The sequence below is a fragment of the Nyctereutes procyonoides genome, unplaced genomic scaffold, assembly GCF_905146905.1.
Source record: "Nyctereutes procyonoides isolate TBG_1078 unplaced genomic scaffold, NYPRO_anot_genome, whole genome shotgun sequence".
NCBI lineage: Eukaryota > Metazoa > Chordata > Mammalia > Carnivora > Canidae > Nyctereutes > Nyctereutes procyonoides.
Genome location: NW_026575133.1, coordinates 54,091,221 through 54,118,744, shown reverse-complemented (window position 1 = coordinate 54,118,744; position 27,524 = coordinate 54,091,221). Strand labels below are relative to the sequence as shown.

Here is a 27,524-nt window from a genome sequence, read left to right as displayed (position 1 = left end):
CCTGTACGAAATATAGTTCATTTATATAAATAAATAAATAAAAAGGCCCAGCAATGGAATGAAGTTTTGGTTCCATTGTTTTTAATGACTGAGACTATAACTCTGAACACATATTAAGTTTTTATTTTTTTATTTTTATTTTTTATTTATTTATTCATGAGAGACACACAGAGAGAGAGGCAGAGACAGGCAGAGGAAGAAGCAGACTCCTTGCAGGGAGCCCGACGTGGGACTCGATCAGGGGACTCCAGGATCATGCCCTGGGCCGAAGACAGGCACCAAACCACTGAGCAACCCAGGGGTCCCCCACATTAAGTTTTTAAAAGTCAGATTATGGGTTTCCAGACTTACAAAGGCAGTGGGCCAGAAATTGCAGATAGAACATTTTAAATAAACACTAATGAAGATCATACAAACACAAAAATGCCCCGGGACACCCAGGTGGCTCAGTGGTTGAGTGTCTACCACGGCTCAGGTCGTGATCCTGGGGTCCTGGGATCAAGTCCCGCATCGCAGGCTCCCCATAGGGAGCTTGCTTCTCTCTCCACCTACGTCTCTGCCTCTTTCTCTGTGTCTCTCATGAATAAATAAATAAAATCTTTAAAAAACACACACATCCCAAAGTGCCCAGTAATTCTGTAAACCTAAGACCACAGATGCCTGAGGACAGAGTTTTGTAAATAATCTTACGTCTACTATTGATAGTCAGTATTGTTATATTAAATCATGTCTTTTTATGTTCTGTATTTCTGGTGCTTGGGACATCTGGGACTTTACTGACCCTGGAAAGACTGCCTCTCACAGGATTAGCCAATTCCTACATTCTGAGATTCTCCTCGGAGTGCACCTTTCATATGCAAACGATGTTCTCTATCAAGAGCCCAATAAGCCATCTACTCTTTTTCTGAAGCTCTTAAACTCAAGGCCACTATCCACCTGCCCTGATCACCCCAGGGCCAAGTATCAGACAACTAGCGACAGGCCCTATGCCCCAGGGCTCACTAAAATTATCCAAACTAAGCCTGTTTTCCTTGCCCTGCCTGTTCCTTCCCAGAAACCACAATAATGGCTCTTACCCTTGTCTTCTTGTCATTCCACTGCCTCTTGACTTACCCTGGTGCTTCTCCTGGCAGTCCTGTGTCCATGCTCTGTCTCCTGTTCTAGGGATCTGTAAGGATAAAAACCTCTTCCTTCGTGACAGTCATTCCCATGTCTGTGTGTCTTACTACACCTGGTCAAAACAAATCCCAGGTGCATTTTGAAACAATTGCCTATACTAGCCTGTGAGAGGTCATGTTCCTTTACCCAACAGAGGTAACAACTTCTGGAAAGAGGCTACTCAGGAAAGGGCAGACAAGGAGAAGTAAGAGAGACACCACCTCCGCCAATGCTGGTCTGGTAGCTGATGCCAGGCTGCTTGGGGCAAAGTGTTCACACGCCTAGGTCAAAGTGAGAAAAATAAGGACAATACATGTAATTTTTCAGAAAGCTCAATTCATGCATACTTTTAAACTCTAAAGTTAATTTACCTCTGATAGTTTGGGGCTAAATTGTCCTCCCTGTTATGAGATGACATCGTGTAGTGATCTCTTTGCTTTGTTTTGTTTCGTTCTTTTGAGTCCCTATTTTGGCAACATAAAAATTGGCAACCCTTACGTTGTCCCCCAAATTTATTTTTGAAATTTAACCAGAGTGTGAAAGCCAAAGTCTGCCAACACAGCACCAGAAAATGGGAATGGGACAAGCAGCTGGTGCTTGAACCAAGCCTCAAACTATAAGCCTAATAAAGAAGATTCAATGAGTGCATGTGGTCTGGGGCCAAAAACCATTCACACACCTTTCTGCTAAAAGCATGGATTCCAATGGGATCTCACTTTAATTGAAGGTAAAAGCAAAATCTAAAAAAATAGCAAGCTTACCAAAAATTATTACAGAACAAAGGATGAAGGGGTGGGAGAGACACATTCAAGAAATGATTTGGCATCTTCAAGAGAGGGTAGGAAAATTGCTAAAACAGAAACAAATAGGGAATCATATCAATTCTTGGTTTTAACACTATACTGAGAAACAATATAGTTGCCGAGAGCTGACCTGGGTTTTCTCCTGCTGAACATAAATTTCACAGAGTATTAACATCGGACAAGTCTACCCAGTGACCATGATGGATCAAGACAAAAATGAGATCCCTCCATAATCATGTCTGATAAAATACAAACATTGTCCAAGTCACAAAGTACCAAATCCCCCTATCCTAACTGCCATTAGTGCCTGCTGCTTCTTCCCCAATCACAGTTCAGCCTCTACCTAATCTGTCCTTTTATAGGTAAGATTTACTGAGATAACAAATCATAGAATTGCCTGACTTTTTGGCAGCCCCAGCCCAGAAGGAACCCTCACTTCCTCGGACACTCCCCCAAAACACCCCCAGTGAAACCCAGATCCTCTCAAATACCCTCTTACAGAGATGCCCCATGGTTCTCCAGGGTGGGTGTTATCCCTCACTACAACAAATGATAAATCCAACCTATTCAACCACAAGTGTGCTCATGGTGGTTGCTAGCCGGAGGACATTATCAATAGGAGCACACAGAAATTCAGTGATTAGGTAACATGACAGAGAAACTTTCAAACACTAGTGAAGGTAAAGAGGCCTCTTGTCAAAGTCAGAAATCAAACAGGAAACCTTAATACTGTCACCATTATCCAACATTGTTCTAGAAGCTCTAACCAATGGAGCCAGACAGAAGAAAATAATAAGTAAAGACAGTGGAAAAAAGATATAAAAGTAATATGGGGTAAAAAAAATTGTCCCAAGAGAATCAATTGAAAAATATTAGAGCCAAGAGCAAGTTAAATAAAACACTCTATTATTAATTAATATAAAACTCAAGAGTCACTCAGAATGTAAACTACACAGTATAATGTCAATTATATTCACAATAACAACAAAGCACTGGGAATAAATGTAACAAAAAATTTCAGAGGAATAGAGCGAAATTCCTGAAAAAAAGAATGGCAAGGCTATACTATAAACTTAGGTAGAAAGGCTTGCTATCAGGGCACCTAAGTGGCTCAGGCTTGATCCCTGGGTCCTGGGATAGAGTCCTGTATCAGGCTCCCCACAGGGAGCCTTCTTCTTTCTCTGCCTGTATCTCTGCCTCTCTCTCTCTCTCTGTGTCTCTGGTGAATAAATAAATTAGTAAAAAAAAAAAAAAGAAAGAAAAGAAAAGAAAGTCTTGCTATTTTAAAATTAAATATACCTTCTAGTTCTCTATATAAATTTCATATAATTCTGGTAAAAATCATATGAGGTTTCTGTAATTGAAAATATTTTTCATGGAAAATGCAGTTGAATGATGGCAAAATGAAAATAACCAAAAATATTTAAAAGCAACAGCAACTAAAGCAGTATTGAACGACTACATTAGTAAGGCAAATCAATGAAACAGCAGGAAGCCAAAACTCATATCCAATCCAGACATATGTAAAAGGTGGAGTATATAAAAAATAAGTAGAGAAACATCAATTATTCACTATATGCCATTAGAACAACAGGGTATTTGGAAAATTAAGTTATACCTTATTTCAAGTTATAAGAAAATTAATTACAATATCTAAATATAAATAAATACAGAATCCAAAAAGGTTTTAGAAGAAAATATAAGTAAATAATAATCTCAAAAGGCAGGAACATATCAGAAAAGATGAACTGACTTAATTTCAAAATTTAAATTTGGATGTCAAAAATATAAAGGCTACTAAAAATCAGATGCAAATTCGGAAAAAACGTGTAACAAGGGACACCTGGGTGGTTCAATTGGCTAAGCGTCTGCCTTTGGCTCAGGTCATGATCCCAGGGTCCTGAATTGAGTTTCACATTGGGTTTCGTCTGTTCTCCCTCTGCCTGCTGCTCCCCCTGCTTGAGCATTCTCTATCCCTGACAAATAAATAAATAAAATCTTAAAAAAAAAAAAAGTGTAACAAGTTGATATTGAAGTGAATACATTCTAATATAGAATTTTTACGAATCAAGGTTTTTGTTTTTTGTTTTTTTTTAAGATTTATTTATTTATTCATGATAGACACAGAGAGAGAGAGAGAGGCAGAGGCACAGGCAGAGGGAGGAGCAGGCTCCATGCCGGGAGCCTGATGCGGGACTCGATCCCCGGACTCCAGGATCGCACCCTCGGCCAAAGGCAGGCGCCAAACCGCTGAGCCACCCAGGGATCCCCACAAATCAAGGTTTAAAATATGAATGCTTTAATAAGAAAATTGGGAAAAAGCAAGTAACACTTATCATTTACAAATTTGGGAAATACCTATAAAAATGATAATACCCAGCGATGTTAGAAATGCTGAAAAACAGTATTCCTCATTCATTTTTGGTGGGAGTATAAAAACTGGAAAAGAGACACCTGGGTGGCTCAGCGGTTGAACGTCTGCCTTCAGCCCAGGGTGTGATCCTGGAGTCTCGGGATCAAGTCCCACATCAGGCTCCCTGCATGGAGCCTGCTTCTCCCTCTGCTTGTGTCTCTGCCCCTCTCTCTCTCTGTGTGTCTCTCATGAATAAATAAATAAAATCTTAAAAAAAAAAGACTGGAAAAAATACTATTATCAAAATGTTATCAAAACTTATTTCTAGATAATCAGATTATCAAGGATTTCTTTTTTAAAAAAATTGCTCATCACAGTTATCTACGATAAACACATTATTGTCATGTCATTTCTAAAAAATATGGAATAAAATAAAAATTGAATTCAATCCATTTCTCAAATCTATTTTTTCCCAAATTCAGCTTGTTAGTCACTGCCCTCCTCAACACCATCCTTGCTGCTCCCAAATAACTGGTTTTATATATATATATATATATATATATATATATATATATATGTGTGTGTGTGTTTATATATATATGTTTATATATGTTTATATATAAATATTCACATATTTTACATATAAAAATGAAATTGAAAATGTGTGTATACTTATATACATATATTTATATACTTTATATAAATACGTATTTATGTATATATTATATATGTGTATAAAATACCAAATATATGTGTGAAGACACAAAGAGGAAACAAATATTTTTTTTTGGAAACAAATTTTTTTATGTGAACAGGATCATGAAATAGATCAAACTTATGCAGTACACAAAATATTCAAGAAAACTGCCCTATTGTAAATACTATTCTAAATGAACTTCAAAGCTCCCATAAAGCAACAGGATTTAGTTACATGATTATCATTCTAAGAAATGAGACCCTGGAACTTCTTTGCTAATTTCAGATGATCCAGCACTTTTGAGAATAGCCAAGAGTAGTCTAACACCAAAAGCATAAGCAACAAAAGAAAAGACAGATAAATCGGACTTCATCAAAATTAAAAACTTCTGTGCATCAAAAGGTACATATGAAGAAAGTGAAAAAAACAACCCAAGAATGGGAGGACAATAGTGGTGCCTGGGTTGCGCAGTTGGTTGAGCACCCACAACCCTTAGTTTCTGCTCAGGTCATAATCTCAGGGTCCTGAGATCAAGCCCCCGCCTCAGGATCCTGCTTAAGATTCTTTGTCTTCCGCTGCCACTCCCATGTGAGAGCATGGGCTTTCTCTCTCAAATAAATAAATATATCTTAAAAAAAAAAAAAAAAGAATGGGAGAAAATGGGATATTTGCAAATCATGTATCTGATAAGGGCTATTATCCAGAATATCCAAAGAACTCCTAGGGACGCCTGGATGGCTAAGTGCGTAGAACATGGTCTCGGGTTTGTGAGTGCAAGTCTCATGTTGGGTGTAGAGATTACTTAAAAAGACATCTTAACGAAAAAGAATTGTACAACTCAACCATAAAAAGACAAACAACTCAATTTTTTTTAAAGTGGCAAAGAATTCAAATAAACATTCTTCCAAAGAATGTATGCAAATAACCAACTAGCACATGAAAAGCTGCTCAAATCGTTAGTCATTAGGGAAATGCAAATCAAAACCACAATGAGATACCACATTACCACCACTAGGACAGCTATAATCAAAAAAAGGGAGAAATAGCGTGTTGTGGAGGATGTGCAGAAAGAAACTGGAACCGTTGTATATTGTTGGTGGAAATGTAAAATGGTAGTAAAATTGTGGAAAATAGTTTGGCAGCTCCTCAAAGAGCTGAACATAAAATTACCATATGATCTAGCAGTTTCACTGCTAGGTATATACCTAAAAGAACTGAAAACATATGTTTAAATAAAAAGTTGTAAAAGAATGATAATAGGGGAACGCCTGGGTGGCTCAGTGGTTGAGCGTCTGCCTTCAGCTCAGTCATGATCCCGGGGTCCTGGGATCTAGGCCACAACCGGCTCCCTGCATGGAGCCTGCTTCTCCCTCTGCCTGTGTCATGTCTCTGCCAGTCTCTGTGTCTCTCATGAATTAATAAATAACATCTTTTAAAAAATGATAATGGCAGTATTATTCATAAAAGCCCAAAATGGAAACAACTCAAATGTCCATAAACTGGTGAATGGATAAGTGAAATGTAACACATACAAACAATGGACTATTGTCCTGTGAGGAAAAGGAATGAAGGACTACACAGGCTATCATGTGAAGAACATTACACCTGAAGAACATTACACCAAGTGGAAGAAGCCAGACACAAAAGGCCACATTTCATAGCATTCCATTTATGCAAAATGTCCAGAATAGGCAAATCCATGGTGACAGGACATGGATTTGTGGTCACCAGAGGCTGGGATGGGAGGGTATTAGTGAGTAAATACGGGGTTTCTTTTTGTAGTGATGAAAATGTACTGGAATTAGATGGTTGCATATCAGAAGTCAATGGATTGTAGACTGAAATGGTTTAAATGAGAATTTTATGTTATATGAATTTTACTTCAGTTTTGAAAAAACAAAAAAGTACAGCCAGGGACAGCATAGCTTTCTCTCATTTCTTAAGTGGAAATGAGAGATGAAGTCTTGGAGATTAAGGCCCTACCTGATGACAGCTCAGGTTAGGAGACTGTGCAGGTGACACACCTGGTGAACAACAGAGCCAGAACTACAAGCTGGATTTCCTGATGCCTAGTTCAGAGTTCTTTTTTTTTTTTCTTTTTTAAAGATTTTATTTATTTATGAGAAAGAGAGAACAGGAGCAGGGGGAAGGGAGAGAGAGAACCAGGCTCCCCACTAAGCAGGGAGCCCGACGTGGGACTTGATCCCAGGACCCCAAGATCATGAACTGGATCCCAGGATCATGACCTAAGCCCAAGGCAGATGCTTAACTGGCTGAGCCACCTGGCACCCCCTAGTTCAGAGTTCTTTCTGCCAGAAAGCAGCCTTGAAATCAGAGACCAGGCAGGTTGTCTATAATGTCTCGAAAACATACCCCAAGCCACCAAGCACCTTCAAGATCAGGTGCTTCTCTTTCCACGCAGTATTTGTGCGGAGCTCTTGACCTGTGGCACCAGCAACCAAATTCAAGTGTACGTCAGCCCACCTGCCAATGTTTTTATTGATGGTTCCCTCATTATTTGCTTGTAGCTCATGATTTACATTGAGTGGAAAAATCACATTGTCATCACATTGCTCTAATCTTAAAAAAGCATGTCATTCACATTATCAGAGTTGGCCTCTGTCCCAGTGATATCTGAAGACATTTCTTGTACTAAAAAAAAAAAAATGGACAGAATATCAGCAGTTTAGGACACATTGATAAAGACAGATCAACAGCCCTTTTTATAAATGGTTTCAAAGAGTACACTGCAAAATGGAAAACAAAGGTAAGCACTCAGAACTATTTTGTAATAGCTAATTCTTTGGAGATAAAATGAGAAAAGAATAATTTTTTTTAAAGATTTTATTTATTTGTTCCTGAGAGACAGAGAGAGAGAGAGAGAGAGAGAAAGCAGAGACACAGGCAGAGGGAGAAGCAGGCTCCATGCAGGGAGCCTGATGTGGGACTTGATCCCGGGACTCCAGGATCACGCCCTGGGCCGAAGGGAGGTGCCAAACCACTGAGCCACCCAGGGATCCCTGAGAAAAGAATAATTAATGTAGAAAGCAATTCAGTAATTCACAATGAGGAAAAGACTATTTCATCACATAGACCTGGGTTCAAACCCTGCCTCAGGCTTTTAGTTAGCAGGTTGCTTTGCATGTTTCTTTTACCTTCAGATATTTCTTTTGCAAAATAAGGATAACAGTAGTACCTACTTAATAGAGTTACCTTAGGATTAATAAAATAGCATACATAAAGCATTTAGCACAGGACCTACAGCATAGAACATATGAAGTTTAATGGGATTTGAAATATTTTGCCTGCAAAACTAAATTGTACCTTTAAGTTCACTAACTAGGCCAGTTGGGTGGCTCAGCGGTTTGGCACTGCCTGCGGCCCAGGATGTGGTCCTGGAGACCTGGGATCGGGTCCCACGTTGGGCTCCCAGCATGGAATGGAGCCTGCTTCTCCCTCTGCCTGTGTCTGTGCCTCTGTGTGTGTGTGTGTCTCTCATGAATAAATAAATAAAGTCTTAAAAAAAAATAAGTTCACTATCTCTGGCAGTGGAATGGAGTCACAGAATGGTGTATTGGAAGAAGTATGGAACCAGCTGGGCACCTGGATGGCTCAGTTGGTTGAGCATCCTTGATTTCAGCTCAGGTCATGACCTCAGGGTTGTGGGATGGAGCCCTGTGTTGGGCTCATACTCAGTGTAGAGTGTGCTTGTCCCTCTCCCTCTGCTCCTCCCTCCTCCCCACTTACACTCTCTTTTTTAAATAAATAAAATCTTAAAAAAAAAAAAAAGGTACAGCACTGAATCAGGAAACCTTGGTTCAAATCCTAGGTTATACACTTACTAAAGAGCAAGGTCTTGGGACTGCTCAGTAAATTTCACTAAATCTCAGTGTCCCTACTTACAAAAAGGGAAAATGCCTGTATCAGAATGTGTTTCAAAATACTATCCTCTACACATTCTAAAATATTGGTTCTAGAATATAAACGTACATTCTAGAATTACAAAATGAAACTAAAATAACAGGGTTTTACTGGGATAGGACTGCAGTGAGACTGGGCAGTGAGAAGTCTCCATCCTAAACCAGAAACCATCACCTGAATTTCATGAGAGGAAGCACGATTTTTCTGGGTATCGCTTGCTCCACTGCTAGACTGAGGAGGTTGAATAATCATCACTCGTAGACTGAGGGGGTCTCTTTCAAGTTCTGACATCCAATGGCAGTGTACATTCAAATCCATGATCAATTTTGACTCTCTTTTCTTTCTCAAGAAAGAGGAGAGAGACACTGCTATTAAAGGACCCACAAGAAAAACTGGCCTGTCTCTACCAAGGGTCAGAAAATGCCCAGGCCATTCTTGATTCCCATGGCCCACGGGTTTGTGAACTACGCAACATCCAACTGGATGTTGCCACTGGAGGTTCAGTGACAGCAGTTTTCTTCTCCACCCTTCAGCCACAAGGGAGACAGATGGTAAAGGCTGTTTAGCTGATGAGAGTTTTCTTCTATTCAGGCCTCCGGCCCCAAGCTGGAAGAGTCTCTCTCATCCCTAGTGTAATCCTTCTTACTTCTTCCTATAATTAATTCATTGCAGATCTATTAATTGGGCAATAGATTTTCAATCATTGACTTATTAAAATTTAGCTAATTGGGATGCCTGGGTGGCTCAGTGATGGGGCGTCTGCCATCAGCTCAGGGCATGATCCTGGGGTCCTGGGATCAAGTCCCACATCGGGGTCCCCATAGGGAGCCTGCTTCTCCCTCTGCTTATGTTTCTGCCTCTCTCCCTGTGTCTGTCATGAATAAATAAAATCTTTTTAAAAAATTTGTAACTAATTATAGGGACTTCTTCAATCTTAAAAAAAGAAAGAAATCTTGTCACGTGCTATATATAACATGATTTAACCTTGAGAACATTATGCTAAGTGATGTAAGCCAGTCACAAGAAGACAAACGCTGTACAATTCCACTTATGGGAGGTATCTAGTGTAATCAAATTCATAGAAACAGAAAGTAAAATGGTGGATACCAGGATCTGGGGGGAGGGGAAATGGAGAGATAGTGGTTTTGTTTTGTTTTTTAAGATTTCATTTTTATTTATTCATGAGACACACACACACACGCACACACACACACACAGAGGCAGAGACACAGGCAGAGGAAGAAGCAGGCTCCATGCAGGGAGCCCAATGCGGAACTCAGTCTCAGGACCCCCGGATCATGCCCTGAGCCAAAGGCAGACGTTCAACTGCTAAGCCACCCAGGCGTCCCAAGGGAGTTAGTGTTTAATGTTAACAGAGTTTCAGTTTTGCAAGATGAAAAGTTCTGGAGACTGGTTGCACAACCACAGGAGTATGTTTACACTACTGAATTGTATATTTTAAAATGATTAAGATAAATTGTATGTTATGTGTATTTCACCACAATCATTTTTTTAGTCTAACTAATGACGTGATTATTTCCATATGACTTGGGAAGTAAAGGGCAACTAATAATTGTGGATTATCATCATTTCCTTCTCTTCCCTGTGATCCCAGATGGGTTTTGGGCTTTTGGGAATCCTGAACATACAAATGTTCATAGTTATGTCTCCTCTTTGGAAACAACGTGGCCTCTAAAGTATCAAATGAATGCCCTTGTTCTTGGCTTTCAGCCAAATCTCTACCACATACCTGGCTAACTGGATGTTCATTTTGTTGAACAGGCTAGCCTACTATCAAACAAGTATCTCTGGAGACAATTTCTGTATCAGTCGCTCACATAACAGATGGAAGTCTTCAATCATTGGGATTTCTCTCTTGCTAAGATAAACACACAAGGAAGAGATTTTTGAATGGGAGAAGTGAGGGCAAAGGAGAAGAGTGATTGTAGAACTCATTGTTTTGGAGGAAGAAGGATCTAGAATGGGCATCACCATCAGGATGGGGTTATGGTGGCATTGAATAGTAAGAAGACAGCAGGGTCACTGGGCATCTAGGGCTGGAGTTAGCCAATTTGGAGAGGGGATTGCGGGGCGACAAAATGGCAGGGAATAACAAAAAGCATTTTACAGACTAGGGGATTTTGTCAAGTTCAGTGGAATTCCTATTATATTTCATTCACTGGCATCTGCCCTGGAGAAATGGAGAATCACTCCCCAGCCACACAGGTTTGCTGTGGGAAGAAGGGCCTGGGAGCACCTTTGGAAGAGATGCTCATGATCCAGCATCCTCAAACCATGTCTGAGGTAGAATAGAGGGAGTTCCTAAGAGGTAGGAAGGAGGCTGAGGGACCCCTGGACACTGGCAAGGGAGAATTAGGCCAACAATACTCCCCTATGCTCTCTCTTCCAAGAGGCTCAGAGTCCTTCACAGATAGTAATCAATCTAACCTAACCCCACTGCTGCCCAAAGTCGACCTTGCCAAAGACACAAAGGAAAAGAGTAAAGAAGTAGCTTTCCTCATTCATATTCACTACACTGGCTCTTTCCCTTCACCAAAACCTAACATCCCAGCCCAAGCCACACCCATTGACCTCTAGTGATTATCTGCTAGCACCTGTAAATGCAAATGCAAACATCCATGTCCCACAAGCCGCATCTGGGCATCTGGGCTGAGGAAGCCTGTTCCCTCCTTTCCCAAATCGTTACTAGAGGAACAGCAGGCCCCTAGGGTGACAGGTAGACAAAACCACTTCTGACCAACCATACCTTAACAATACCTATAAATACAGATTCAGGGGAGGAGAGTGGGTGCAAGTCAGGGGCCCCAGGACCCACTCACTCTAGTTCTCCTCCTCTCTCTGCCCCAGTGCTTCAGACAGGAATGCACTGAGATGTTGGCAGTCACACTGCTCATTAGCTAAAAATTAAAGTGATGGTTATTCAAGTCAATCAAAATGGTGGGCCTAGGTGTGCTTTTGAAAATCACCATTGTTACACACACACACACACACACACACACACACACACACACACACACCCCAAATACCTTTTCTCTCTTGTATAGACATGAAATATTCAACCACTGTAAGTATTGATCTTGGTAAGTGCTCTTAGTCATGAATGAAAACAATCCCATAGGAACAGCTCTTATGTGGTAAGGCAAGACTGAATGAAAATCCAGGGAAGGCTGCAGAAAACCCAAGCCAGAATCATCCTCTGTTGCTGATAACTGGGCAACTAAAGCAAATGTGGTTTTGCAGAGGCTAAAAGTGGCTGGGGTTCTGGTTGGGTATTTCCTCTTCAAATCTCCCCGTCCATACATGCTAGGTTTACGATTTCAAATTTCTACTAAAATTAGGGATCCCTGGGTGGCGCAGCGGTTTGGCGCCTGCCTTTGGCCCAGGGCGCAATCCTGAAGACCCGGGATCAAATCCCACGTCGGGCTCCCGGTGCATGGAGCCTGCTTCTCCCTCCGCCTGTGTCTCTGCCCCCTCTCTCTCTCTGTATGACTATAGTAAATAAAAAGAAAAAGAAATTTTTAAAAAAAAATTTCTACTAAAATTAGGGAGTGTTCAAACAAGAAGCTGATGCTTAAACATCTAAGCTTCCAAATGGACAGGAAAAGAGATATATTATTCAATCCAATGAAACTTTGCCTTTCAAACTTAAGTTTTAATTCACTGCCATCATTATAGGGGTGGCCATTCTCAAACTCTGCCCCCTGATCTGCCATTTTTAAAATAATCTCTTCCTTACCTCAAGGCATTTTCCTGCTCCCTTTAGGACAGTAAAATTACCAGCACAACTTGTTGAAGATGAGGATACTCACACAACCATGATGCTATATGATCATGGTTTGGCCCTCATCCAATGTATGCACATGGGAAAGTATCTCACACTCACATTTCAGTGTAAATTACATTATTTAAAACTTTTGCTTCAACTGTCTGATCATTTGGGTTCAGGTGAGTTTTTTGGATTGAGTCCTTCAGGTTGGCTGTGAAATATCCATACTGAAATATGGATATCAGGTACCCCCTATATCAATGAATTAGAAGACAGAGCTGGGAGAGGAGGAATCAACTAAGTAATTAATGGCCCCACCTTTTGAAAATGACATTAATGGTTTATCTTTCCTAGGATTGGTGCAATAAAAGTCAAAAGCTGCAAAACTCTATGCCATGTCAGGAAACGGCAATGTGTTCTGGCCATTATCACCAACTCTTAATTGTTCTCCATGCGTTCACTATAAGCACACAATCTGAATACCAAATAAATGCTAGTGGAATCATTCAGGGAATGTGTATAGACCACTCCCAACTAGTCTGAAAGCCCCTTACGAAGAAATCACCTTGAACTTTTTATAGCTAACCTTCTCCCTGCCCTACAAGGCAAGGCACACAATAGGTATTCAATAATCAATCATTGACTGATTTTCCATCTTCACCAGTAGGCATGGGAGAGAAACAGCAAACAAGTGTTAAAACATTTCACACTGTAATTTATCGATTGAGAAATCAAGGATGTGGGGGAAAAAATGCACAAGTATGAAGGTCACCCTGGTAAAGAAGAAAATGTGGTGTGAGAAGACTACCGCACTTAAAATGCACACTGTTCATTTGGCCAGAGATAACAGAGATAACAAATGGCCAGAGATAACAAATATTTTGTAAAATCAAGGTTTGCCAAATTGGTCTCCTTTGTTTCTACATTAACACGGTACAGGGGGTCCAGTCCATCTTTGACAATCTGTTCAAAATGTGAGGGATTTTTTCCTTTTCTTTTCTTTTCACCCTTTGAACATAATCCACTAAGTCTCCATCCCCAAAGCACCTCCCCAATAGTGGCGGGGGGAGCACTCTGGGAAGCCCTTGCTGAGATACTTAGCGGAACTTTGTTCTCCACATGGGCTATTTGGAGCGTCTCGGGTTCCTTGGATGACTCCACAGCCTCCCTCGTTTCACGCAGCGAGCAGGAGTCAGGGCGAGGAGATCCTCCCGGGCGGTCCGCCCAGGCGCTGACCATGGTCCTGGCCTCCGAGCTCCCGACCCGGGCGCCGAGGGCGCGGGAGAAGGTACCGGCGGGAGGGCGCGCAGGGCGCGGCGGGGAGCGGCTGTGGAAGCCCCCGCCCCTCCCGAACCCCGGGGAGCCCCCGGGCCTGCACGCGAACCCTCCACTGCACGCTCCCAGATGCATCAAAAAAGGGTGGGGCACCCAGCCACAACTGCAATCGGAAGCCGCCCAGAAGGGTTCAAGAAGAATGGAATCGGTTCAACCCTCCCCCCTGCATCGCCATACGACCCCCCCCCAACCGGGGATCGGTTCTTCCTTCACCCGCACCCCCGCCTCCCAGGCCCGGGGAGGCGCGGGCAGCCTTTGTGGGCGCACAGCCGCCCATCGCCGAGCCCGAGCCTCTGCGCGCCCTGCACGGAAGAGGGGCAAGGAGGGTGGGGTGCATGTGCGGATTCGAGGGTGCAATATCCCAGCGAGGCTGGACGGAGGAGGGCACGCTGGGATCCTCGGTTCTCCGCCGAGCTGGGAGGGGCGATCCCCGCCTCTGGGCCTGCGTCTCCAACCCCCACCCCCACACCAACCTGGTCGTAGATGTTCTGCAGCGCTTCCTTGCCCGAGGCCCGCCGGATCTCCACCTTCCGGCTCGATTCAACAGATGGCTCCCCGCCGGCGCGCCGGCCCTGCCGGGGGTACGGCTGCTGCGGGTCGGGGCCCAGGTGGGCGACGTCCCGCTGCTGAGCCACCACCTGCCCCGAGCCCCGGCCCACAGACAGCGAGTCGAAGTCGATGGTCTTGTTCTCGGAGGACCCTTCCACTGGGCAGAACATGCCACAGAATTTCTGCCGGGGCTTGGGGCTGCCTGAGCCCAGGTTTTTAAAAAAGGCAGGGACTTCTTCATCCTCTGCCGGCTTCCCGGACTGCTTCCTCTCGGCCATGGCGCGGGAGCTCAGGGAGGGTCCTCGCGGTGCGTGCGTCTGCCGGTCCCTAAATCGGCCTCTCTGTGCACAGACCCGCTGGCTGCCGCCGAGGCTGCCGCTCTCTGCCTACCGCAAGGTGTACAGAAAGGAAGGAGGGCTGGCGAGCAGCGGCCCACCCTCCCGGCCCCTCCCTCTGACCCCGCGTTCTCCCCTCCCTGCCCACGCCCCCCGCCGCCGCGCCAGCTCCCGAGCAGCAAAGTTGGGTCTGGGAGGGCGGCCGCTGCGGCAGCAGGAGCCGAGAGGCTGGCAGCTTCCCGGCAGCGGCGGCAGGAGGGAGGCGCGGGCGGGGCGGGGCGGGGCGCGGCGGGGGCGGGGGCGGGGGCGGGGCGCGGCGCCGGGGAGGGGAGGGGAGCGCGGGCTCGGGAGGGGAGAGCCGGGCCGCCGAGAGCCCCGCGCTCCGGAAGTGGAGCGGCCAGACCACCCGCTAATGGATGCGGAGCGCAGGGCCCGCCGACCGCTCTCCGCTCCGGGGTAAGTATGGGGCAGCGCACGCAGGGGCGGAGACCCGAGGGCGCAGTCCCTGGCCTCCGCGCCCCTGTCCCCCACCTGCCTGGCCCCGGAGCCTCTCCCCCACCGCATTGCAGAGGTGGGCCCGGGGCGAGGGAGGGCGCCCTCCCCCTTACGCGGGGTGTGAGCTGATGGATGGGCAGAGAGGGGCGAACCCAGTGATGCCCGGACCCCCGCGGGCAGGGGAAGGGGCGGCACTGAGGATGGGGAAGGGGCGGCGCGGTCGGTTTAGGAAGGTGGGGGCCTTACGAGGCACGGGACACCGAGCCTTGTTAGCCACGGGCCTGGGGGGGGCCACGCAGAGATCGAAACGCAAAGGTTCTCCTCACTCACAGCACCCACAGTGGTGGGGGGCGCCCAGCTTGGCGGGGGAAATACAGAGGGGCGTAGCCCAGTGTGTGTGCGTGGGGGGGGGGAGAATAAAGACATAGGTCTGCGGGCTGTGGGAGTGTAGCAAAAAGTGCAGTCTGCAAATCCTGGCACGGACGGCAACTCGTAGTAAGAGTGGGTAGAGACCTGCTCTCTTGCCCGAAGGCGCCGCGTACCGTAGCTGCGCCACTGCACCAAGAAGGGCCCGGGAGAATGCCTTGATTTGGTATCTTCCACCTTCCCTGCCAAAAAAGAGGGTAAGACGCAGACTGAAGCCCACTCCCCAAGTCCCCAGCCCTTCCCCGCGCCCGGAGCGCCCCGCCTCGATCCCCCGCCCGCGTTGCGCACTGCGCCAGAGCCGCGGCGTCCCCCAGGCGGCCCGAAGCCCAGTGCCTGGGATGTAAAGTGCTGGGGCGCGAGTCCGCTGATGCGGTGGGAGACCGGGTGCCGCCTGTGACTGTGCCTTGAATTGTGTGAGGCCACGCGAGGGTGCGTGGGGCTTGGTGTGCGCGGGCGGCTAAACCAGCCACAGCTACTGGGTTGGCGGGCAGATAAGGGGCATTTAGATTTGTGCCGGGAACGCGGTCTCTGAGAGTCCTTCATTGCTTGTTCCTGTCCCCACGTCCTTTCCATGGATCAGTCCCTGCCTCTGGCCGATTACAACCCCGCCCCTCTTTCCATAGTGGCAAAATCCTGCAGAAATGATGCCCATCCTTTGGCGACTGGAGTCGGAGATCTGGGCATGCTCAGTAACCAGGGTGGGTTTGGGCTGGGAGAAGCTGTTTACCGCAAGACCGGCGTGCAGGGCAGCGTGACCAAGGATTCATTCCCATTGTCAGCTCTTGCCCCTGCAAGGATTAAGTTCGGATACCCTCCCCCCACCCCCAATCGTGAGGGACAGTTTGGGGAATGGAGTTGCATTTGGAGGACAACCGGTCACAGTTTGAAGACGAGCCCACCATGGCAGGTAGGAAGGAGGACCCTGCTGAGAACGGGAGACTGAGGAAGGAGAGGAATATTTGTGTGGAGGGGCCAAGACTTTGCACCAGATGTGCTTCGCATTTGAATAAAGTGCTTCCACACGAATTACATCATTTCCTACCCAGAGCAGGCACGCCAGATAGGAGTGCTTTTATCATCACCCATTTCCAGAGCAGGAAACAGATCTAGAGAGATTGAGGCACTTTGGCTAAGGCCACTATCTAGCTAAATGATCCAGCCAACCACGACACCTGAAAATCTGATTCCTTTTTTTTTTTTTTAAAGATTTTATTTATTTCTCCATGAGAGACACACACAGAGAGAGAGAGGCAGAGACACAGGCAGAGGGAGAAGCAGGCTCCATGCAGGGAGCCCGATGCGGGACTCGATCCCAGGTTTCCAGGATCACACCCTGGACTGAACACCTGAGCCACCCAGGCTGCCCGGAAAATCTGATTCCTTTTCCAACTTATCCCATCTTTACCTAAGAAAATACAAGATTTTACATTTTTGTTTAATGTCCCAATATTTTCATTGCAGGTAGAGATTGCCTTTGGAAGAAGCAGCCACCCACAGGTAGCCTAACCTCAGCATGGCCGTTATTATGTAGACCTTGGAGATGTTTCTTCCTGGGCATTCAGTGCCTTTTTACATCTCGTATGTCCTTTAAATATCACAAGGAAAGGAATGTTACTCCCCCCCCCCATCTCAGAAGGAAAAGTGCAGCATGGAGAAGCTCACTGGGCTCAGATCCCTGGGGCTGCTGGTTGAAGGTGGGACCCAGTATTTTGCTCTCTTGGCCCTCCGGCACACCCCAGGCCTTCAGCACCTTCTAGAAGGACTTGGAAAATGTGTCTGCAGCAGGAGCAGCTGCCTCTATAGCTGCAAGTTGATGTCTGGGGCATATGAACCCCGTTTGGATGGATGGGGATCTTTGAGACCTACAGAAGAATATTCGTAGCCCCTTAACACATACCCCATAGCAGTAACTGGGAGACAGTAGGAGCTCTTCCCTTTCTAGGTTACCCAGACTCCACCACTCTCCATGGATGGGCTTCCTGTTTTTCTTTTTCCTCAAATGACCCATTCAAGCCTAAATGCTACGAAGCATTTTTAACGTTGATCGCAAAACAAAACAAAACAAAACAAAACAAAACAACAACATTGCTTTTGTAAAGCCTGCCCAGACATAACAAAAGGGAATTGACTTGTAATTCCAGGTTTAATTTATTTGGTCCAATTTTTTAAAAAATTGTTAAACCTATACTAAATTATTATGCCTATATCATTTTATATTATACTATATTATATTAAAGTGTAGTATGTAAATTAAATTGTTATACCTATATTGGTTTTAAATGTTTGAGTGATTTCTAACTGGATTTTTTAATTAAAGAAATGCAGCAACTTGATATCGATTAGTAGATTTAACTAAGTTGTAAAAGACTGTCATTTTTTTAAATAAATGCATTAACAGTCCTCATCACTGGATATTATCAAGCCATAAATATATACTCTTATTATCTATGTGTAACAGGGCAGTTTGGCTTGGCTGGAGCTAAGAAAGACCCAGACACACCATTGTGTGGAGTTGGGTGACATCTTCCTTTTCTAGAAGCTGAATAAATAAGCTCGTGACTCTCACGGAACAATTGGATCGCATAACAGGTATCTAGCCACACCTGATTTTGCTCTTAACATGGGGAACATCTTGAGTCCTGTCCACAACTGGGGCTCAGACATTAATTGGCATGTCTAATGAGCAAATGGTGGGGAAGCCAGGTTGCAGGAGGGTCCCCAAGAGAAAAAAGTCACCCTATGCAAAGAAGAGGTCTAACAGTGGGGTAGGTGCAAATCCAATGTGAGATGGAACCCCTACTTCCATCCTGAACCAAAGCACGATGCTCCCCCAGAAGGAAAGGGCTGTGTGGTAAAACTGGCCATTGTTTCACTAGGAGTCCAAGCACCCCTGCGGCGACACTTCTCTCCAGGAGTTCTGGGTGCCAGAGTGGAGGCCTCTCCCAGTGACTAGTGCGAGAGGAGAGGTGAAGCGAGGCAGCCAAGACTTGGGAGAGTGGCAAAAGCAGCTCTTGCAGGTGCCTCGGACAGTCGGAGAAGGGTCAACACCACCACGTGGCTGCTGGCATCGGGGAGAGCCACAGCAGCCACTGGACCCCAGAGCAACAGGCAGTGGCGCTGTCATAACCTTGATAGGAACCACCTGCCTTGGGTCAGGTCTAGAGACATAACTGGAAGTGTTGAGTTCTTGCCACTGGGCAAGTAAGGGTTATTGGTCCAGAAGCCTTTGGGACTGCTGTTGGAGTGGCCAGGCCCCAGTCGCTGGTAGAGTATAATAAGTTCAGGAGCTCACCCAGGATACTCTGAGCCTTAAGGCAGTGCCTCGCCGCACCACAAACTATTGGGTGGCCAGAGAGTTAGGGTGAGTGATAATTGGACGATGGCGCTGGCGCTGTTGGAGGACTGGTGCAGGATCATGAGCGTGGATGAACAGAAATCACTGGTGGTTATGGGGATACCGGTGGACTGTGATGAGGCTGAGATTCAGGAGGTTCTCCAGGAGACCCTAAAGTCTCTGGGCAGGTATAGACTGCTTGGCAAAATATTCAGGAAGCAGGACAATGCCAATGCTGTCTTGTTGGAGCTTATGGAGGATGTTGATGTCTCGGTGATCCCCAGTGAGGTTCAGGGAAAGGGGGGTATCTGGAAAGTCATCTTTAAGACCCCTAACCAGGACACTGAGTTTCTGGAACGACTGAACCTCTTTCTGGAAAAAGAGGGGCAGACAGTCTCAGGTATGTTCCGAGCCCTCGGGCATGAGGGAATGTCTCCAGCCACAGTGCCCTGCGTATCACCAGAGCTGTTGGCTCATTTGTTGGGACAGGCGATGGCACATGCCCCTCAGCCTCTGCTCCCCATGAGATACCGGAAACTGAGAGTGTTCTCAGGGAGCGCTGTGCCTGCCCCGGAAGAAGAGCCCTTTGAAATCTGGTTGGAACAGGCCACTGAGATCGTCAAAGAGTGGCCGGTTGCAGAGGCAGAAAAGAAAAGGTGGTTGATGGAAAGCCTGCGTGGCCCTGCCCTGGACCTCATGCATATAGTACAAGCAGACAATGCGGCCATAAGCGTGGAAGAGTGTTTGGAGGCGTGTAAGCAAGTGTTTGGAAGCCTCGAGAGCCGCAGGACCTCCCAGGTGAAGTACCTGAAGACCTATCAGGAGGAGGGGGAGAAGGTCTCAGCCTACCTGTTGCGGTTAGAAACCCTGCTCCGGCGGGCCGTGGAGAAACGAGCCATCCCCAGGAATATCGCAGATCAGGTCCGGCTGGAGCAGGTCATGGCAGGGGCCAGCCTTAGCGAAGTCCTTTGGTGCAGGCTGAGGGAGCTGAAGGATCAGGGCCCGCCTCCCAACTTCCTTGAGTTAATGAAGATAATCCGGGAGGAAGAGGAGGAAGAGGCCTCTTTTGAAAATGAGAATATTGAAGAGCCAGATGAAGGGGATGGCTATGGCCACTGGGATAACGAGGCAGATGACTAAAAACCAGCTTGGAGCCAGTGCACAGCCAGGGCACCTCTGGACATTTCCTTTTATCCGGCTAAGACCGCGTGGCTATTTTTGTCTTTAAATGGATGCAACTGAAATCGAAGCTTTCAAGCCAGGTCTCGATTCTTCTTTCTAAGAAAAAAAAAAAAAAGTATCCCAGAGTTTCTTGGACCCTATATAGATGATGACTAAACACTGGATTCAATTCCAAATATGAGATAGGAAGTCTGAAGGAATCTGAAGCACTTGAAGTTTCCCCAATAGACCAAAGTTTACCCATACCATGAAAGAAAGAAATGACATGAGGAACAAAATATCTTTTGTAATCTATTTAAAAATCCGAGCTTTTTGACTTGTCAGGTGATTTCCTTTCTCAAATCAGCACATTCTTTCTGAGTGCTAGCAGTGTGAAGCACTGGTCAAGCAGGTAAGAGTCCTACACCCAGGAGCATGGGCCATGCTCTCAAGGAGCTTTACCGCCTCATTGAGGATGTGGCCTCTGCATGGGAGAAGCTAAAGAACCTAATGTGTAAATAAGTCACAACCCCAATAGAAGCGCCATTGCCAAATGAATACAACCACTTCCGCTATGCTGTTTCTTTTTCTTTACTTGGGAGGCACTCCTCTACTTGTCTGCTAGGTGTCAGATGGTTGGTTCCAGGCACTATGATAGGCCCTCAAGATACCGATGACTCAGCCTAATCCCTGCTTTCAAGAGATCTACAGTGTGCAAGACACCTTCAAAAAAGTGTACACGTTATGGGAAGGCATGCTAGAGAGGGAGGGTTGGATTTTATGAGCAGACCATTCTGATCAGAGAATATTTTTAGTGGTGACAAAGGGGACAGAAGAGAGGAATGGAGCTCGTTAGTTATTGAGGGTCTATTATGTGCCAGGTGTTGTACACATGTCTCATTTAATGTAGACAGCAACATCAGTAGGGTATCATTTTGCCCTTTTTGAAGGAGAACGAAGACAAAACTCAGAAGAGTCAAGTGGTCTCGTCAATATCGAAATCCTGACAAGCAGCAGAGCTGACACAGAACTCTGACTCTTGCTAATCCTCTTGCCACTACAGTCATGATTTTCAAGATTTTTTTTTCAGCAGTTCCATCTTTAAAATGTATTTAAAAAATAAAATAAAATAAAATAAAATGTATCTTAAACTCTTCACATCTCTACTGAAGGACAGGTAGATTCAAGTGTGTCAATATCCAGATTTTCACACATCGGCATTCATCCGCAGGCTCACTTATGTTTTCAGATTTTTTTTTAAGATTTTATTTATTTATTCATGAGAGACAGGGAGAGATAGAGAGAGAGAGGCAGAGACCCAGGCAGAGGGAGAAGCAGGCTCCATGCAGGGAGTGCAATGTGGGACTCGATCCTGGGACTCCAGGATCACGCCCTGGTCCGAAGGCAGGCACTCAACCACTGAGCCACCCAGGGATCCCCTTATGTTTCCAGATTGACTTGTTTTGTGCAGGCCTTGGAAGTAAGGTTCCCTTGTGATATCTGAGCACATATCTGGACTTCTCTTAATTGTTCATAGATTTAAGGAGTTATGGCACCTCACAGGTGTTTAAATCATGTCCATGCATGCCCTGTGATGTAATGTGTGCTAATAGAGCATAAGTGAGCACCATTCAGTAAATGCTAGTTGATATACAGCATCACGGTAGCTTTTTGTATACAACAAACTTCTCTAAACATCAGTTTCCTCAACAGGAAAATGGGAGCATAATAAAATAGGGTTGTTGTTAGGCTCCGATGACATAATGCCTTTGAATCACTTAGTATGATGTCTGGAACATAGAAAGTCTTCAATATATTAAGACTCATGGTTTTCATGATACTTACTGTCTGTTCAACGCATGTTCTCTTTATTGTCCTAACAGTTATGCAGTAATAAGTAAATATGTCAGCTGTCAGTCAAGTTGTGACAACATTGCATTAGAAACCATTTTAGCTTCTCTGGTATATTCCAGTGCTTGCTGCCTGTTACCTTTGCGATAAGCATTCCAGCAGCTGTTGACTATTGTTAGTGATTTGACTTGGAAACAATGCATTATTCTTTCTGATTGTGGATAATTTTAAAGGAAGAATATCCTGAGATTGTAAGAAAAGTATTTTTGTTAGAACTACCATTTGTAATCATTTCTAAGTTATAATTTTTCAATGCTGTTCAACCAAAACGATACAGTTGTCCAGTATACCATAATTTCATGTTTTTTTGTATTCAAGAAAATGGCCTCATTGTCCTTGATTATTGACAGTATACAAAGTAAAATGTTATAAACATGAAGTTATAAAATAAATACATGCTAATGAAATTCTGAGGTTTTTTTTGTGTATTTCATGTATTGTGATTCTGTATTAGCTATTGCTTGAAGAAGTTTCATTACAAAAAAAAAATTAATAGACAAGGTTAGAAAATCAGACCAAAGCCAAAAGGTCTTGAACTCATCTAAATAGGAAAACCTAAGAACAAAATGCTGAAATACTTGAGCTTTGTCTCCAGGGCTGAGAGAGAGAGCACAGTCCACCATGATCGATTTCCTTTTTAAATACATGGAGACAACATATGGAGGCCTATTCCCTCAGAGACCTCCAACTCACCTTGGAAGTTACTGTACAGATAAATTCGCCATGTCTATTTTGCCAAGAGTGAAATAACCTAGAGGTGAAATATTGTGTCTTTTGGATGAAGTCCTTTTTTTACCTTACAAATGTGTAGGAGTAAAATTCCTCTTGCCATTTGGGCTTTTGAAATTGTTTCTCTTCCACTTTACTACAGTGCAATGGGGGAGGATTCCTCATTGGGCTGTGCACAGTGCAGATCAGCCTTTTGCAAGATAAGTGTCCTAAGGGATGCCCAACACCCTCTCCCAATCACTTGAGAAAAACCTCTTAAAAATTGGCCTCATCTTATACTTACTATGTCTCTAGTCCTGACCCTTGGAGACTGAGGCCTCCAAAATTACATAGCCCACTGCTGAAAACAACTTTTCACCATGGCCATCAGCTTCTTCAGGCCTTAGTGTCATCTGACTTCTCCATCTGTACCAGCCAGTACTGCCAAGCCTCATATCCTGTGGTCATCACTGTCCACCCCAAATGCAAGACTCTGATCATTAGTTCTCATATTTTTTTTCCTGTCCATGCTACATTGTGTTTCCCCCAGTGCTGGTCTTCAAGGTCCTCCAATGTGCCTTCCTGATACTCACAAAGCCCTAGACAAATGAGCCTACATCATTAGAGTCCTTGCAAAATACTCTGGCACCATATTCCTTAGTTGAACCCTGGATTTTCCTGGTAACCTGCTGCTCTCACGTCTCTTGAGTGGAAGCTGCTCAATCTTCCATCTCAGGAAAGATTGAAGAGTGCTGGAGTCACTTCTTTTATTTCACATCATCACCTCCTCACTTGCAAACATATTTCCTGGCATAAGTTGACCCCCTCTGCCCCACAGCTCACTGTGGGTCAGTCCTAACAAGCCTGGACAGAACATTGGCAAAGCAACCCAGTGTGTGAAGAGTGTATTTAGGATGTCATCTGGCTAGATGTTATCTCTAGCAACAATAAGTAGGAAGAAAAAGATAATGAATGTAAGCCATATCTAAGGGAATCCTACAAGTCAAGACTGAGAAAGCAAAGGTGTTGGAAGTTAGATTTTGAAGGAGTGGAGCCTGAAATGAAACACAGAAATTAAGCAAGAGGATCTGAGACAGTATTGTCAAATACACTCAGAGTTCATTTTTTGTTGACCACCAGCATAATCGTTGGATGGTCTAAAGACTCATGATCAGAGCAGATATCTCTCTTACCGCCTTTCTTTCAGGGTGGGCCAGAAGCTCCCTGAGTTGCTCAGGGAAGACTTATACTCATTGAGAAAGTCTCTTGGGAGGCAGCTCGTGTGGCTGAGCAGTTTAGCGCTGCCTGCGGTCCAGTCTGATCCTGGAGACCTGGGATCGAGTCCCACATCGGGCTCCCTGCATGGAGCCTGCTTCTCCCTCTACCTGTTTCTCTGCCCCTCTCTCTTTCTCTCTCTCTCTCTGATGAATAAAATCTTTTAAAAAAAAAGTCTCTTGGGGCGCAAGATGGTGTCCATAGATGGGCTTCGCAGAAGCTAGCCTCCCCCACTGTAGCAGGCTCTGGAGTTGTCCCTGGTCCTGACCTGTATTATACAACCTTCGCTGTGCCCAAGTGGTCCTTGACATCCCAGATGAACATTTTCTTAAAAACTAGAGTAACCGGGGAGGGGCAAGATGGCGGAAGAGCAGGGTCCCCAAATCACCTGTCCCCACCAAATTACCTAGATAACCTTCAAATCATCCTGAAAATCTACGAATTCGGCCTGAGATTTAAAGAGAGACCAGCTGGAATGCTACAGTGAGGAGAGTCCGCGCTTCTATCAAGGTAGGAAGACGGGGAAAAAGAAATAAAGGAACAAAAGGCCTCCGAGGGGGAGGGGCCCCGCGAGGAGCCGGGCTGAGGCCGGGGCGAGTGTCCCCAGGACAGGAGAGCCCCGTCCCGGAGGAGCAGGAGCTGCACCAACCTTCCCGGGCGGGCGGAAAGGGGCTCGCAGGGAGTTGGAGCAGGACCCAGGAGAGCGGGGATGCCCTCGGGCTCCCGGGGACACTAACAGGCACCTGCGAGCGCAGGAGAGTGCGCCGAGCTCCCTAAGGGCTGCAGCGCGCACGGAGGGACCGACCGGAGCAGCTCGGAGGGGCTCGGGAGCGGCTCCAGGGAGGGGGCTGCAGGGCGGGAGCGCGAATCCAACAGCGCAGGCCCCGGAGCACAGGGCGCCGGGACACAGCCCAGGATCCGGCCTCCCCCGGGACAGGCAGAGGCCGGGAGGGCCCGAGACAGCGAGGACGCTCCTGCCCCGAGCTGAGCAGATCAGCGGCCCCGCCCCGGAGCCTCCAGGCCCTGCGGACGGAGAGCCGAGAGCCCCGAGCCCCATAGTTCCTGCGGAGGCTGAATCCAGGCTTCCAGAGTTGCCATAGCAACTGCTGCTGTTCCTCCTGGGGCCTGGCGGGGTAAACAACCCCCGCAGAGCCCTGCAGCAGGCAGGGGCAGAGCAGCTCCCCCAAGTGCTAACACCTGAAAATCAACGCAACAGGCCCCTCCCCCAGAAGACCAGCTAGAGGGGCCAGTGATACTCCCCCGTGTTCCAATACAACTTGTTTCTGGCCACTCTGCACTGAGCAAAATGACTAGAAGGAAAACCTCAACTCAAAAGAAAGAATCAGAAACAGCCCTCTCTCCCACAGAGTTACAAAATCTGGATTACACTTCAATGTCAGAAAGCCAATTCAGAAGCACTATTCTACAGCTACTGGTGGCTCTAGAAAAAAGCATTAAGGCCTCACGAGACTTCATGACTGCAGAATTTAGATCCAATCAGGCAGAAATTAAAAATCAATTGAATGAGATGCAATCCAAACTAGAAGTCCTAACGACGAGGGTTAACGAGGTGGAAGAACGAGTGAGTGACATAGAAGACAAGTTAATGGCAAAGAGGGAAACTGAGGAAAAAAGAGATAAACAATTGAAGGACCATGAAGACAGATTAAGGCAAATAAACGACAGCCTGAGGCAGAAAAACCTACGTTTAATTGGGGTTCCCGAGGGCGCCGAAAGGGACAGAGGGCCAGAATATGTATTTGAACAAATCCTAGCTGAAAACTTTCCCAATCTGGGAAGGGAAACAGGCATTCAGATCCAGGAAATAGAGAGATCCCCCCCTAAAATCAATAAAAACCGTTCAACACCTCGACATCTAATAGTGAAGCTTGCAAATTCCAAAGATAAAGAGAAGATCCTTAAAGCAGCAAGAGACAAGAAGTCCCTGACTTTCATGGGGAGGAATATTAGGGTAACAGCAGACCTCTCCACAGAGACGTGGCAGGCCAGAAAGGGCTGGCAGGATATATTCAGGGTCCTAAATGAGAAGAACATGCAACCAAGAATACTTTATCCAGCAAGGCTCTCATTCAAAATGGAAGGAGAGATAAAGAGCTTCCAAGACAGGCAGGAACTGAAAGAATATGTGACCTCCAAACCAGCTCTGCAAGAAATTTTAAGGGGGACTCTTAAAACTCCCCTTTAAGAAGAAGTTCAAGTAACTCTGAACGTGAATGGGCTTAATGACCCCATCAAAAGGCGCAGAGTTTCAGACTGGATAAAAAAACAGGACCCATCTATTTGCTGTCTACAAGAGACTCATTTTAGACAGAAGGACACCTACAACCTGAAAATAAAAGGTTGGAGAACCATTTACCATTCAAATGGTTCTCAAAATATACCCTAAAAACTACAGAACACTTCTGAAAGAAATTGAGGAAGACACAAAGAGATGGAAAAATATTCCATGCTCATGGATTGGCAGAATTAATATTGTGAAAATGTCAATGTTACCCAGGGCAATTTACACGTATAATGCAATCCCTATCAAAATACCATGGACTTTCTTCAGAGACTTAGAACAAATTATTTTAAGATTTGTGTGGAATCAGAAAAGACCCCAAACAGCCAGGGGAATTTTAAAAAAAGAAAACCATATCTGGGGGCATCGCAATGCCAGATTTCAGGTTGTACTACAAAGCTGTGTTCATCAAGGCAGTGTGGTACTGGCACAAAAACAGACATATAGATCAATGGAACAGAACAGAGAACCCAGAAGTGGACCCTGAACTTTATGCTCAACTAATATGCGATAAAGGAGGAAAGACGATCCACTAGAAGAAAGACAGTCTCTTCAATAAATGGTGCTGGGAAAATTGGACATCCACATGCAGAAGAATGAAACTGGACCACTCTCTTGCACCATACACAAAGATAAACTCAAAATAGATGAAAGATCTAAATGTGAGACAAGATTCCATCAAAATCCCAGAGGAGAACTCAGGCAACACCCTTTTTGAACTTGGCCACAGTAACCGGAGAAGGACAAACGGTGTATGTTCTCATTCATTTGGGGAATATGAATAATAGCGAAAGGGAATATAAGGGAAGGGAGAAGAAATGTGTGAGAAATATCAGAAAGGGAGACAGAACATAAAGACTTCTAACTCTGGGAAATGAACTAGGGGTGGTGGAGGGGGAGGAGGGTGGGGGGTGGGGGTGAATGGGTGACGGGCACTGGGGGGTACACTTGACGGGATGAGCACTGGGTGTTAT

The 27,524-nt window shown here is 45.5% G+C and overlaps 2 protein-coding genes across 2 annotated transcripts in view; one reads left to right on the top strand and one right to left on the bottom strand.

The window, feature by feature from the left end:
• DPYSL2 (dihydropyrimidinase like 2) overlaps positions 1-14,881 on the bottom strand; it is a 140,566-nt gene extending 125,685 nt beyond the window's left edge. Inside the window, exon 1 of the mRNA XM_055345923.1 lies at positions 14,528-14,881. Within this exon, the coding sequence (XP_055201898.1) occupies positions 14,528-14,881 (354 nt within the window). The remainder of the gene's footprint in view (positions 1-14,527) is intronic.
• Positions 14,882-18,887: 4,006 nt separating this feature from the next.
• Positions 18,888-22,646, top strand: PNMA2 (PNMA family member 2). Its single transcript, XM_055300179.1, has one exon. The coding sequence runs from the start codon at positions 19,239-19,241 to the stop codon at positions 20,331-20,333; it is 1,095 nt and encodes a 364-aa protein (XP_055156154.1). The 5' UTR covers positions 18,888-19,238; the 3' UTR covers positions 20,334-22,646.
• The last annotated feature ends 4,878 nt before the right edge of the window (positions 22,647-27,524 follow it).